Below are 14,653 nucleotides of genomic sequence, written 5' to 3' on the forward strand. Positions count from 1 at the left end.
CTGTGAATGTCGCGTAACTGTAGAGGGAAAGAGAGGCAACCGTTTAGGAGACAGCACTGTCTCTCTTATGTAACTTCATTTTTTTGTATGAAAGTAACGGTAATTTATTATAATGAATGTTATGAATGTGAAATCCGGATTGAGAAGCTGTTTACGTGCGATGTTTATGTGCAATATCACATGTTTAGGTGCAATGTCTTGACTGTCACTAATAGTCTACACTGTGAGAAGTTTTTGGCTTTTTACTTGCTTATTTATTGATACTGCTGGCCTAAATGCTGGCCCATGCAGCAGGGGCAATACAATGTATTCACAAGAGACTAAATTGCAAGAAGAAGAATGAGCCCTACATAAAAAGGATACAACATATACTATAAGCCATCAAAAAACGCCGTATACTATAAGCCATAAAAGAAAGAAATGCTTGTTTTTGCAAAACAGTAACAAAAAATGGAAAGATATTAAAAAAAAAACTTTTCAGGCAATAGCAGGGCACTGCACACAGCACGGGATACTTGCCATAATTGCAAGAAAACTTTGAAATGCTGCTTAAATTATACAGAATTTTGAAAAAAATGTTTTTTTATTCTTTTGTAAGGTTCCTTGATTGTATAACATGGAGGGGTAGGGAATTCCATTTTGTTATGGAGCATGGAAAAAAGTTGTTCTTTTGACATTTCATTTGGTAAATATTGGTGTAAGGGAAGAATTGCATCTGTGCCTAGTCAACCATGTTTTTAGGGGTGCTAAGTAATGGGGCAACTGAAGCTCAGTTTCTCCTTTTAGGGTGGTGTGCAAAAACAGTAGACAACTGAGTTTGCAGCGATGTTAAAGTGAACTTATTTTATTGGTTAGCATTATTTGTAGCGGGGAATGATCTCTTCTATATTTTCCAAAAATAAATCTTACAGTCTTCCTTTGCACATGCTTCAAATTCTTAATGTCCTTTTTGGTGTGAGAATCCCATACAACTGTTACATATTCAAGTTTTGAATGTACAAGTGGACTATATGCTGAAAGTTTTGTATTCACCAGAGCTTTTCTAAGGTTTTTTTTTTCTTTTTAAAAAGCACAATTTGCACAAGTTTAAAGAGACAAGAATTTCTAGTTAACTCATTGTTATCACATTAATGTTGCAGATCAAAATGGGTCTACAGATCACAGTGGAACCAGTGGTGTTTTTATTCTTTGCCACCATGCATCTGGAGATGAGTGCCGTTCAAGATATTATAAACACCAAGTGCTGCTTCAGACACCTCAACACAACTAATGTTGCGGATTGTCACTCGGCCCAAAACCAGACGCGCACCGACATCAAAGCCGAAGCCTCCCTGTGGATTGCTTTCTACTATGGAACAATGTCTGTGCTGACTCTGATCTGTGGTATGTGGGTTGGATCATGGAATGACCGCTTTGGTCGCAAGCGGCCCATGCTTGTTCCCCTTATCGGTGGGATGGCAAGCGTGCTAAACTTCATTTTCCTCTCACACTTCCTCGATAGCAGTGTGTCTTTTGTCATGATCAGTGCCGTACTAATTGGCATATCTACTGGAAGTTTGGGAATAATATCCAGCTGCTTTGGCTACCTGACCGATGTGACACCTTTCCAGTCTCGCAGTCGACGAATTTCAATACTTGAAGCCATGAATTTCACTGGAGGAGCGTTTGGAATGTACCTTGTTGGAGGCCTGCTCAAGTCAAGTACTTATGAAGTGATCTTCCTGGTTGAACTCTTCATCTATGCTGTTGCCGTCTTCTATGTCTTGCTTGTCATCCGTGACAAAGTGCCCACAGAAACAAGCATTGACAGCGGAGTGGAGCATCCTGGAATATTCTCTTTTCGGCATGTGAAGGACATGGCAATGACTGTGTTCAGGCTGCGAGACCATGGGAACAGAGGCCATATCATACTGCTGCTTCTTGCTGCTTTTGCGATGTTCTATGGCCTAGCAGGCAAGCACTTTTCTTATCACTTCGTTTGGGATATTTTGGCAGCCATGAAGCAGTGCAAGCAGCACTGACAAGTATTTTATATTGCCATCTCTAAAGTAGCTTTGTGGAAGTATTGTTATGTTGAAATATTGTGACCTCACCATCTCAACAAATTGCTTGAAATGAACTATTTTGATTTCTTTATGTAACATAAGCATTTGTTTGTAATAGTAGTGGAAGTTCTTATAACTGAGTGGGCATGTACTTGAAGTAAACTCAAGCCTTTCAAAACGTATTGTTACTAATGTATGGTACATAAGTTTGATTGTAGTTTTGCCTATTACTAGGGTGTCTGACTTTAGTTGTAATGTAATCTTCATGTCTAAAATTTTGCATGGCTGTGTAAATAGCCTATATATTCCGTTTTAAGCTTGTCTTTAGGAAGCTGTTCTGGCACACTATTTTTAATAGTTACACTCGAAAAAGTAACGATGCTTCAAAGCATAGTTGTTTTATTAAATAATAAAAGCCTGTGCTCTGATTTTTAGGGTGACATTGCTCAAAACATTGGGAAGCTAATAGCGAACTTGCTTCTCTCTCGGTCTGCAGCCCAGATCTATTTGACGTACACCTTCTTGACCGATGAGCCGCTACGCTGGACAGCAAGTCATTACAGTTTCCTGCAGGGAGTCAATATTGCAGTGGAAGGTGTAGCCCTTCTGGTGGTGCTGCCTTTGGCTTACCGCTTCTTGAATATTTCTGACGCATTTGCTGGCCTCCTAGGATCACTGTCAAGGTTCTTGGGTCTCTTGTGGCTTGGCCTGTGCACAAAAACATCTATGGTCTACTTCAGTGAGTGAATCTATTTTTTCCTAAGGCATTATTCAGAGTCAGTGAGTTTGTACGGGAAATAACAAAGAACAATATTGCATAAAACATACCTGAGGGTCATGTATTAATGTTTGATTAAAATTATTAGTTTAATAATTCATTGAACACTTCCTGCATTTTTCTTGAATTTACACTCAGCTTTGACTCTGTTACTTAAATGGTGATATAAATAGTTGCTATTTATTTTGATGTATGAAAATAGGTATGGCAGAAATACATGCCAAGCAGTAGTAATACATCATTGCTACCACCTTTTAAGATGCCTCACTGCTCTGATCTTATATTAATATTTTATTGTCAGCAAAGTATACAAGGTAACATTCTTTCGAATGTAGAATATTAAGTGTTCTTAATTTTATTGTTCTCACTTCCATTCTTCTATTTGTGTCTTTTGCTCATCCCTCTAAAAGTGTTTAGAAAGAACTGAGCTTTGCATGTTTGTGACAAATCGATATGAGAAATATTGTATTAATTTTTCTTCTCACAGTTCCGGTGCTTTTCGTCTTCAGTGAGTTTACAAGCCCTTCGATTCGTGCATTGCTGTCAAAGATCGTAGCTGTCGATGAAAAAGGTTAGTAAGTTTTGATACATTTGTGTGTAAGTTTTGAAATATTTATGCTTAGCTTTACTTGTGTTGCCAAACTCTATAGTTTAACAGAAAATTGTAGAATGTAGAAAATGAAAAATGCGTGCCCACTTCTGAAATGACTAAGCTAGGCTTGGTTTTCTCTATGAAAGCTAGATGATCGAAGTATATGATAGAGATTCATGGATAACTGAGCATCTTCAGGACTAACTCATGATCGCATTTAGACATTAGAAACATGACTAAAATTCACCAGCTGTAGCAAAGTTGCATTAACATCATAGCAAGCGGCCTGCCAAGGCCACTTCCTGTGTAGTTTATAATCAACAAAAATGAATGACAAGACAAAAGGACTTTGCACTAATATTGAATAAAAATCTGTACACAACGTACACATATACAGTATTTTCTCACATATAACCTGCCCATGTGTGAACCCTACGCTTTATCTCGTGTAAAGATTTAGATGGTTCCATCGTGTCGGTCTCATGCAAATTACAAATCTTGCAAATCATGTCATGCAAATTAATTTTATACCTCAACTGAAATGACTTCACTAACTACGCTCAATGTTGGGAAACATTTTGTTTTCCTCTGATTTTAACCACCATTGTCACTCTTGCATTATTTTCTCCAGCCATTGCTGTTCGTTGGAAGGAAGGATCATGATGAGGCTGCCCTGCACACATTATTTGATTACAAAGTGCACCCAGACTTAAGCTAGAAATTTGGCTTTATCTTTTCTGCAGGGTATATGTAAGAAACTACGATATGCTGTTTCGCATGTAGCTTTGCTTGTTGTTTGTGTGTGTAGTGCAGTCGATGCATGTGAATTCACTGCAAAAGGTTACTTGATTTTGAAAAGATATCGTACTAGAAGTACAGTTACTAAAAAATGTTACTTTGGAGGAACAATGAAAAGAAACTGGCAAAACATTTATTAGGTGGCCGATGAGTGAATGAATAAAATTCATATTTTTGAGGTAAACAACCTATAACTGCTATTTGAAGCACAGATAATGCATAAAAATTGATTACAACTTCACTGTAGACCATTCAGCAGGCCTGTCACACATACTGGGTAAAAATAAACTACAGAAAGTTCTATTACGTGCTACGAGGACGTGCAAGTTGACGTTTTTAGGAAGCGTCATCTTCAAACCCACTGTGTGTCATAGACACTCGACAGTAGGTGCCATCTGGTTGAGCCTAAGTAATGCCTTCCATGCAAGAAGTTTGAAGTTTAAGGCAAAATATATTTGCTTCAGAATCGACTACGCTTGCTGAAAGATTTGATTGATTTGATATGGGGGGTTTAACGTCCCAAAACCACCATATGATTATGAGAGACGCCATAGTGGAGGGTCGAGGAATTTTGACCACCTGGGGTTCTTCATCGTACACCCAAATCTGAGCACACGGGCTTACAGCATTTTTGCCTCCATCGTAAATCCAGCCGCCACAGCCAGGATTTGATCCTGCGACCTGCGGGTCAGCATCGGAGTACCTTAGTTACTAGACCACCGGGGCGGGGTGCTTACTCAAAGCGGTGGTTCCAAAAGGGGTCATAGGGACTGAAGAGGTTATGCAACATACCAAACTTTTGAATAATTAGCAGAATAATTTTCAATTTGGTTTAATCAGAGATTGAATTGTCACTATTTATGAGTAAAAAGATTTTTGTGAATAGGCTTTGATTAAAGCATGAAGTTTACACAGCTCAATGTAAGTCAGAATAGAAATACTGAGTGCTATATTTACTCTTCACCTTCACCAATTGATACTCACACCATCTTCATGGTAATTCTGCTCAAGGCTCTGACACAGGCTGAATAACAAGTAATAATTGCCTATTTTGAATGACACAGCAATGAAACTGCATAGCTTTGTTGCTGCGGGGACAGTATAGGCATCAGACAAGGGATCTTATTCTGAGGAGCAAGCTACGACGCTTGCAACAACAGGTTTGATCGGCTATACACTCATGATTGACACTTTTTCTAGAGCCTGTGAATGCCAAGAAACTTTTTTCCATTTTTATACCTGTGTTTCTTGATTTAGTGAACTTTTCACCATGTGCTAAGAAATAGCATCGTTGTGAACACTGTATTGTGTTAACTGTGATAACGGCTTGACTATATCCGAGAAGTATTGAAATTTTCTATATTTAATTGCCCACTGGTTCCCAGCACTGTTTTGTTAACATTTGACTGTGTTTCAAAATTTTATGTGGACATTGCTAAAGCTATTTGTGTGCATGTTACCAGATACATTTATCAGGTCCCTGTGGCAGCTAAATAAATGCACAGATTATTTATGAGGCCTGTTACATATACATTTCATATTACATAAAGGTCTGATTTGTCTTTGGTACGTGTGAAGCAATTCAATGTTTTATGGTAGGAATATGTCATTTTATTTTAATTCTTATTACATATCGATGTCATAAGAAAATATGATCACCTTAATTAATGTAGTTGGTTTGGGACTAATAGTCATACTTAACATAAAAAAATTGCAGCATATCCATGGAATGAATGATGATGAGTAGGGCAAAACATCTGACCGGACGAAAGGACGGATGGACACACTGACAAACGACCGGACGGACAAACTCACGGATGGAGAGACAGAAGCACAGATGGAAGCACGGACGGGCTGACGGATGCTTCGCCCCACTCATCATCATTCGCTTCGTAAATATGCTGGGACACCGTTCTTATTGACATGCAATGCAATTTTATGACTTTAAGAACTGCCTACTATCATTGTTATAGCGGGAGAACAGACCGATGACAAAGGGACAAGCAGAAGATGAGCGTTCTTGTCCCTTTGTCGTCGTTATATTCTCGCACTATAACAATCGTCATGTCACCACAACTAGCCCAAATTGCCACGCTTCAGGCTATTGCAACGATGACATGGGACGTACGACCCATGGTGTAAGGAGCTTCGCCCCTAAAAATCAGTTAGTAGTTCTCTGGCTGTCACCAGAAATGTAAATTTGTTGCTGCTATACAGACAAGGAGCAGCTGATTGTTTAAACTTCGGCAAAAAGTTATAATTTATCATTTGCATGTTGATTTTATTCTTGCTGTTTGTTAGACACAAAAATGCAATGGCATGTTTGCTCTTTTTGTTTCTAGGCAAAGCTTTCGCTGTGATGAGTGCTCTGCAGTCATTTGCAATGTTCACGGGATCATTGCTCTTCAACGGTCTCTACCCAGCCACATCAAAGTTTTTTAAAGGTTTTGGTTTTGAATTTGCTGCAGCTCTGCAACTCATCCCCATAGGAATACTTCTGTAAGTTCAATTTCAAAAATCTCTTGAAAAATTGTAACAATGCTGGTTTGCCAGCTAGCTAGTTCACGAGTAGTAATTCAAAAGGGGTAAAAAAAGCAAACAGGAGTATCTGTGAGAAAAGAAGAGCAGATATGCACCTTGTCAACGAATACTTCCTCGGTGCTGCTGCTATTCTGGGCTGTTGTGTATATGCGTGACCTCCCTCTCGCTTCGCAACTGTCGAGGCTGCCACGTCACCTTTTGTACTCCAGAGCAACAGCCCAGGCGGAGGGTGATGCCTCTGTTGAAAAGGTCTTTTAATAGCATGTGTTCACAAACTGTCAGAACAAGTATCACACAGCATGAATGTAGTAAACGAGATACATAAGAAACAATATGCTACATACTTTCACTGTGCAAGATACTGATTAACATTTGCTGTACCCACTACAGCATAAACAGGAGCACAATCCTAGTAATTATATTGTTCCGTGAGTAACATTTAGCTATATTAAAGGGCTCCTTGCTTGGCTTTTGAATGATTGTTGTGAATGCTGTTGATAATACTGTACTGAAGTTCATAAATGGTATGCCCAAAAACATGAAAGCTTCCCATTAATTAACACTTTTGGCAAAAGCAGATTTTGTAGTGCTGAAAATCTTGTGGCATAAACATATTGAGGCCAATGAAAGCGAAGCCTGGGATACCCAGCTCAGTACTTCTGAGAGAAAACATAACTAGTAACACCTTATGATTAAGTAACACGTGCAAAGTGCAAAGTAACAGGCTTAGGAAAGAAAGTATGAAAGCAGATAGAGGTGTAAATAGTTGGAATATAATTTGTTATAATGCCTGTTGTTGTGAGACTTGTTCCTGTTGATGTATGGAACATTTATTACCGCATGAGGAAGTGCAGTATAAAACTGGGCTGTTTATACTTATACCTAATGTTGCAGAAACAACACAGTAGATTCAGTCGGGGCACAAAAGCTGTATAGAATGGCACAAAGCTGTGCTAGCTAGCAGGGATCTATGATAAAAGATGGTAGGCATGCAAACACAAATACAATGAAAAAGTTGGGATAACACAAGCAGTGTTTGTACTGTCCTGACCTTACTCTTGCGTCCTTATCTGCATGTTTACCTTCTTTTATCGAGAAGCTTGTACACATATTTACTTTATGGGCTTCCTTCAATACTCTGAAAAATGTATATTCAATTAAAGTTTATTCATTCACTGTAAGTAGGAATTAGTGTTCATCTTTTGTCTGCTGTGGTAAAGGCTCTTTCATTCACCCTGACCATGCTTCAAGAATCCATTTTCTCTTGTGAGATGAATGGCAATTAATTTATTCAGTGCATATTCTGGGCTTTCAATAGGGCAAGCTCCCTGCAAAAAGAAGTTTGTTGTTGACAAAATGTAGAAATCTGCTATGCTGGGGTTTTAGAAATACTACTGCAAGGTTAAGCAGATATTTCAGTAATGCCATCTCTTTTCATTGCTGAGAAGATGTTTTTTTTTTTAACTGTGATGATTTTTTCACATGCTTGAACGTCTGGTAGTCTCTTGAGCAGATGTGGCTTAAAGTTTGTTCCTCTCTGTTCTTTGTCATCAGGTACCTATACTTCCGATTCAGAAGAGAAGCACCGTATGCTGAAATTGAGGGTGAAAGCATGAGCTCTAATATTGTGGAGAGTTAAAAGACCTGGCAGAGCATTGCCAGTTTTGTGCTGTCTGCCGACCAGTGTCACACTTGGGTGTGGGAATGCTTTTGCAAGGGAGAAAAGTGCCACAGTGTCCCCAACTCAGCACTTGTGCAGCAGCCATTGCTCCTTCATGGTGGCATAGGGCCTCTAAAGCTGACTCTTGTATGGAAAATAATCAAGCTGTCATTGTACAGCTGTGAACAAGGAATCGCCTGAGTAAGTTCTGCTAAAATATTTTCAAATGATGTTGGTAAAGCTTATATTCACTTATGTATCATAAGAGGGTGATCATATATTTTTTATTGATTGTGGACAATGTGCTGGTCACATGGAACTCTCTAAGAGTTGCTCTCTTTGTGTCCGTAGAAAACTTATGAATGTTTCCAGCTTATGTTCAAACTTTACACTAAATAGGAGAGAGTCAGCAGAACTGAGATGCTTTTTACAGTTGTATTTCTAGTTTTGTTGAATGCAGAACAATGTTTGATACATAATAATACAAGTATAGTAAAGCTGCAAAGCTTTTGAGACACAATGGTTGTTACGATTCCTGGTGTAGCTGTAAAAAAGTAAATGATGGCTAAAATCTGTCCCAGTCCGCCTGCCTCTGTGGGTGGAGTGGGGCAGATTTTAGCCATCACTAACTTTTTTACAGCTGCACCAGGAATCGTGAAAATCATTGTGGGTGGAGTGGGACACCACTAGGGAGGAATAGGACATATGTAAAACAGTGGGACAAGTCTCATCAGGAATCATTATAAGTGGATAGTTCAACATCAAACATTAAACGGAGTTGCAAAAACTTTGCTGTACTGATAGTTTCGACACTGGAAGCTTCATCACAACTTTCGTACTAGGTAAAGACACCATATTTTTTAGGAGGAAAGTAGAACCGAGAGCTCTGTTCTTCATTTTGCAATAACTGCATATGAATGCTGAGACATCATTACTGCTGGCCACTCTACTAATGTAATGAACACAAATTTTTAAAAATTACACTAACAAAAAAGAACGCAGCCTTTTGTCACTTGAATGTATTCATGAGGCTAATTGAACCAGACATTTCAATGTCAGATTCAAGAAAGGCAACGGCCAGTGTGTCTTTCTACTTGGGTGCACGTTAAAGAACCCCAGGTGGTCAAAATTTCCGGAGCCCTCCACTACGGCGTCTCTCATAATCAAATGGTGGTTTTGGGACGTTAAACCCCACATATCAATCAATCAATCTTTCTACTTGAACAGCAATCCTTCAGCAATGCCATTTTTCATGGGCTGTGGCGGCACGTCCTGACTGTACTGCCCTCCTTTTGAGGGCTGTTGTGCTAACCTCTATGAATTCTTCATTTGTATGCTTTCCTAATGTACATGTAGGAAACTTTCACTTTTTTCTTTGTGCGCTGTGTAAGGCAGTGTGACGATAGGATAGAGAGTACTAATTGGACAGCGTCCTGTTCCTCCCTCAACTCAACTTTCCCCTTCCTCTCTAACTTTGTTTTTCAAGGTAAACAAAGCCAAGTAGGTAAACTTCAGTCATAATGGCTAAATTTTTTTTAAAAAGTCCAGTGATCATGTGTGTTTTCGGAGAACAATTTACATGGGAATCCAAAAGGTGGTGTAAATTGGAGAGTGATGCAATTCATATAGTGAAAGCTTACCTTGGGCACACGAAAACCGCAATTTGCAGTTACAGAAACCTCCATGCACTAAAGGCACCAGTCATTACATTTATACAGTCGGTATGTTAGTACAGTAAAACCTCGTTAACCGGTATCTGACAGGAACGACGACGGAAATGTCCAAGGTAACTGAATTTCGGATCGTCAAATGGACTATGAAAGCAAAAGAAAAATGTACTCAGCACAGGCACACCTTTATTTCATAAAAAATGTTGTTATATCCTGTGCCTCATCATCAAAGTATGTGCTAGAACAATCTTCTTCAACCACATCGGGGGATGGTGCACAGGATTGTTGTCACGAGAACCAACGCACAGCTCTTCAATGACAGCGGGTGCTTTGGTGGCTGCTTCACTCTGGTGATGGTCGCCATCACTTTGAAGAGCGACGCTGGTGGCAACACGCACAAGCACAGCCAGAGAACGCAATGTGCACACAGTCACAACACAGAGGAACCAGCAGCATAGGTGTAGCGAGCAGCTGTGCTAGCTGTAGTAGTGGTGGCAGCGCAACCCGTCCCTGACTGTCCGGTCGACCGTTCCATATTTAGTAGAACCTGGATGCACCAGTGGCTCAAGCAATTCCGCCAGGTGGTTACTAGTGCCATCTAGACACTTCTCTCTCGTTCGCTATCATCATGATCATACTCTGCTGGAGTTGTTCGTTTGGTGTTGTCCGAGTTAACTAGTGCACGAATAATTTCCTCTGAATTAACAAGCATTTGACACCTTGAAGTACACACAGTTTTGCCAGGACAGCGCTGCGAGTTTGAGTTGATCGAATTTCCAAGTTAACGAGATCTGGATGAACGAGGTTTTACTCTACTATTTAATCAGTTGTAGGCTAAAATTTTCAAGATCACTGCAGGAGAGATAAACACACCGTCCTATTTCTCCAATCGTCCCAAGCCTCCAAACTCTCCCCTATATTCCGTACTCCGTCCATGAGCAGTCAAACAATCTTGTTACATAGTTTCATTTTGCTTGATGTGGTTTGTGGAAAACAGCTTTTTCAGCATCACATTTACAGCTTTGTTCAACATCACATTTAGCATTGCTATACTGCAAGAGAAACTGTTGTTACTCAGTGATGACATTTTGGTGGGGTGGGGTTTGGTCGGGTGCATGGTATCGTTGTACCAGCAGCTGACCTTTCTATTGCCATCAATACTGGTTGAAGTCTTTCACGTTGTACTATTAAGTGCACATGTTTTTTTTGTTTTAATAAATTTTAAAGTTGTTATAGTATCTCATTGTGTTCAATACATTGATGTGTGAGTATATTCCTGTTATCCTGTATATAGTATTTTCCAATGTGTCAAGAGTCCGCATGGATGTACAAGTGCATTGCGATAGCAGTGACGCGTTATTAAGTTATTTTGGCTGCTTATTGAGCTTGAACACACAAGTGAGCAAAGGACGGTTTTTTTCCCTTTCTGTTTTTACTGGTGGCATAGCCATGCCATTGACTTAGGTGGCAGTGGGAGGTAAACCTGTTGCTTGTTGAGAAAGCAAAGATGTTACAGTTAAATTCATTTACAGCTATAGTAGGGCTTTCGTAATAATTTGTCTTGCTCTATACTGTACCAAGAATACTTTGAACCTGAAAAACCAAGAACATGAAGACATTATGAAACATTGACCATGAGCCAAAAAACAGATTTAATTTGAAGAATATTTACATATAATGTTATATATATTGTGGAGTAATTTTTGATAAATATTTATAATTCTGTATGTACCTCCAGTATAGTTTTTTGATTTTCGAACTGTGATGTTGCTTCGTGGAGGAAGCCCACTTTTTTATTAACTTGAGGGTGGTGTGTGCAATAACCATTTAATCATTCGAGTTTCAAAGGCGTTACAAGGTTGCTTTATGGTTCACAATCTTTCGTAATCGTAGCTTACTGGCTTATTTTATTTTTAAAGGTTGCATTATGTTTTATGCAGTCATTAAAGCTGTATTTTTGTGTTTGTAAGTGAAGTGTGCATAAGATTTGCTCACTTTACTTTGTGAACAGTTACACTATTTCATTGTTGCAAGAAAGCCTGATATCATATTTTCCCATCTAGTTGTGACACCACTCATCCTCATTCAACGTGTGTCTGATTCTAGGGAGATTCTTAACAGTTTGCCATGTTTGTGATGGTAGTGTCGATGTTGTGAAACCTAGTGCACCTTCATTCAATTATTGCTTTCACTTTTTTACATTATCAGCTACCCACTCATGTCACTGGTGGAGGTTCTGACTGTCATGAAACAATTCACGTCTTCTGCAGCTATCAGGCTGTATGTATGCAAAAATTGCATACTTACGTTTGTCAGGCAGAATCACATTATTGAACGGAGACGTGTTGATCGTTTCATCTTGCCACATTGCGTGACATGAGCATGCAAGTCTCGTCACATCAGCTCTGGTGTCTTGTGTTTCTATTTACGCAAGTTGAATATTTTGTAGAAACAAGTGTTGTTTTATTTTTCCTCTTTCTTACTTCAACTTGACCGATCCCTTAAACCTCTGGGAAATGCAATACTATAAAGAAGTTTTATTATTTTGCATCTCCAGCATAAAATGAACCTTGCCGGTGTTGTAATCACGAGCAATAAATTTTCATACTGTTAAGTGTTTTAGATATGGTTATTAATTGGGACTGTACCCTATACACGTCACGGGAAGAAGTCACTATTGTTGTTCTAATCTTTGATACCTTTTTCAGCCAATTTTCCGCAGTGTTGGCACAGGCTATGAATTTGTGATGTCGTGCTCATAGGCATGTACAGGGTTCTCTGTAAAGAGCAGGTGATGGGAGGGGAGGGGGGCAGGTCTTCTTCTTTTCCTATTTGTCTGCCCCTCCCCCCAAAGAAGAAGATTGAGCACTGGCTTTCAGAAAATATAGTTGGGAAGCAAACACTTCTTGAAATGCAACGTTGGAATACATCAGGCGTTATTGTCGAAAAAACTTTGTGGCCTATTACTGCGGCACATTGCACAATGACAGTACAGGTCCACAACTAGGCAAAGATATATAGAAGACCTGGCACCCTCCTTATAAGAGCAGTGACACCAACTTTACACATGCCGCGTTTTATGCATCAAGGAGTAGTTTTCGATCCCTCAGTAATGATTTGGCACTAGTAATGCAACAGAGGGACGAAATAATATATGTAATATTCATTAGTAGGACCAGTAGCGAACCCAATTCAAAACGGTTGCAATACCCACCTATTTTCAGCACTGCCAAGCGGAGAAGTCACGTGATCCTGTTCCATCTTATCACGTGGCCACACGAAAGGGTGATGCGGCCATCAGTTGACATTTCCTCTGCTTGGGGTGCATATGTATGGCATGTCTTCACCACTCCGATTGTCATTGCCGCCATCATTCGCGTCCACAAGCAACGATGAAAACACTGACGAATAATCTATTGCGGCGATTCGCGGCGTGACAAATCATTTTTTGGTTGAATGTTCTGAGCATTGATTCTGAAAGTTGACGCCGGACCGAGCAGCGATGAGGCAGCTGGAGACGCACACCTAGCTTATGCTGGCTGGCAAGACATATGAATGCTGCACTCGTATTACTTGTTTGCAATAACCGTAGCTTCAAATAATTACATTCACGCTCACGACTTCATGTCGAATCACCCGAAACGGCACAACGAAATCGCAGGAGTTACACAAACGCGCTGCACGAAGCAAGTGAAACAAAGCAAGTAAAGTCATCGCTAGGCAGCCAGGCAGATGGTACCACGTGTAGGCAACACGATGACAACATTGAAATTGTCGAAATCATTGCTGCTCGTACATCATCAAACAGCCCCTGAGGCATGGCCTAGGAGCTTGCTGAACACACTAAAATACTGTCGGTGTCTCACGGCCGGGAATGTGCCGATAAGCTTTGGGCACTCTGCGCTTGAAATAGAATAACTTCTATGTAACATATGCGATTCGTGCGTCGCTAAAAAACTTGCGGACCAAGCGATCGAATGAACGTCACATCTCGACTTAGAAATTTGGTGTCACTGCTCCTTCAAATGATTTGAGAGAACGACGCCCCCCCACCCTTCCCCACATATACACGCCTCAGGAAGGGGTACATAAGCTCGCAAGTTTATTACCATTAACACTAGTTACTTTGCGATTAGAACAAAATAAAAAATATAATGTGCTTAGGTATTTGTCATCCGCAGTAACGAATTGTACGTGCGAGATTTAAGATACTTATATTGCATATTTTGAAAGATACGGGTTTGGCATCAACTAACTGGTTGTTTTTTCAACCACATCAAGTTGTGCTTGCGTTATAATCGATACAGTATACAATAAGAAAACTCAAGTAATGTCATCTATGCTCCATTTGTCTTTCATGTGTTTTATTGTTCAATAACTGTTACTTTGGCCAACCTCAAATGACATCGTACTAGCTAGTCCATTGGTTTTTACTATATTGTTTGGAAATTTTGAGGTGTATAAAACACGGCCGCCGAGTGCAGGGACGATAAGGCAGTTCAAAGACCCCACCACCTCGCGAATAGTCAGCCAGTTCATGTGACGAGATACTAGTAATGTAAGAGAAGG

At 39.8% G+C, this 14,653-nt stretch overlaps 1 protein-coding gene across 3 annotated transcripts in view; it reads left to right on the forward strand.

Annotated features, from left to right (window-relative positions):
* The window catches only part of LOC119159441 (proton-coupled folate transporter), a 13,484-nt gene extending 778 nt beyond the window's left edge, over positions 1-12,706 (forward strand). For 2 of the 3 annotated variants that reach the window (XM_037412198.2, XM_037412199.2), the window contains exons 2-6: positions 1,140-1,953; positions 2,542-2,784; positions 3,311-3,394; positions 6,556-6,712; positions 8,309-12,706. In XM_037412198.2, coding sequence (XP_037268095.1) covers positions 1,146-1,953; positions 2,542-2,784; positions 3,311-3,394; positions 6,556-6,712; positions 8,309-8,393 — 1,377 coding nt within the window. In that variant the 5' untranslated portion in view covers positions 1,140-1,145 and the 3' untranslated portion in view covers positions 8,394-12,706. Of the gene's footprint in view, positions 1-1,130; positions 1,954-2,541; positions 2,785-3,310; positions 3,395-6,555; positions 6,713-8,308 lie in introns of those variants that run through there. The other variant, XM_075865258.1, reaches the window with a different exon arrangement.
* Positions 12,707-14,653: the final 1,947 nt, after the last annotated feature.

The sequence above is a fragment of the Rhipicephalus microplus genome, chromosome 1 (genome assembly GCF_043290135.1).
Source record: "Rhipicephalus microplus isolate Deutch F79 chromosome 1, USDA_Rmic, whole genome shotgun sequence".
NCBI classification, from domain to species: Eukaryota; Metazoa; Arthropoda; class Arachnida; order Ixodida; family Ixodidae; genus Rhipicephalus; species Rhipicephalus microplus.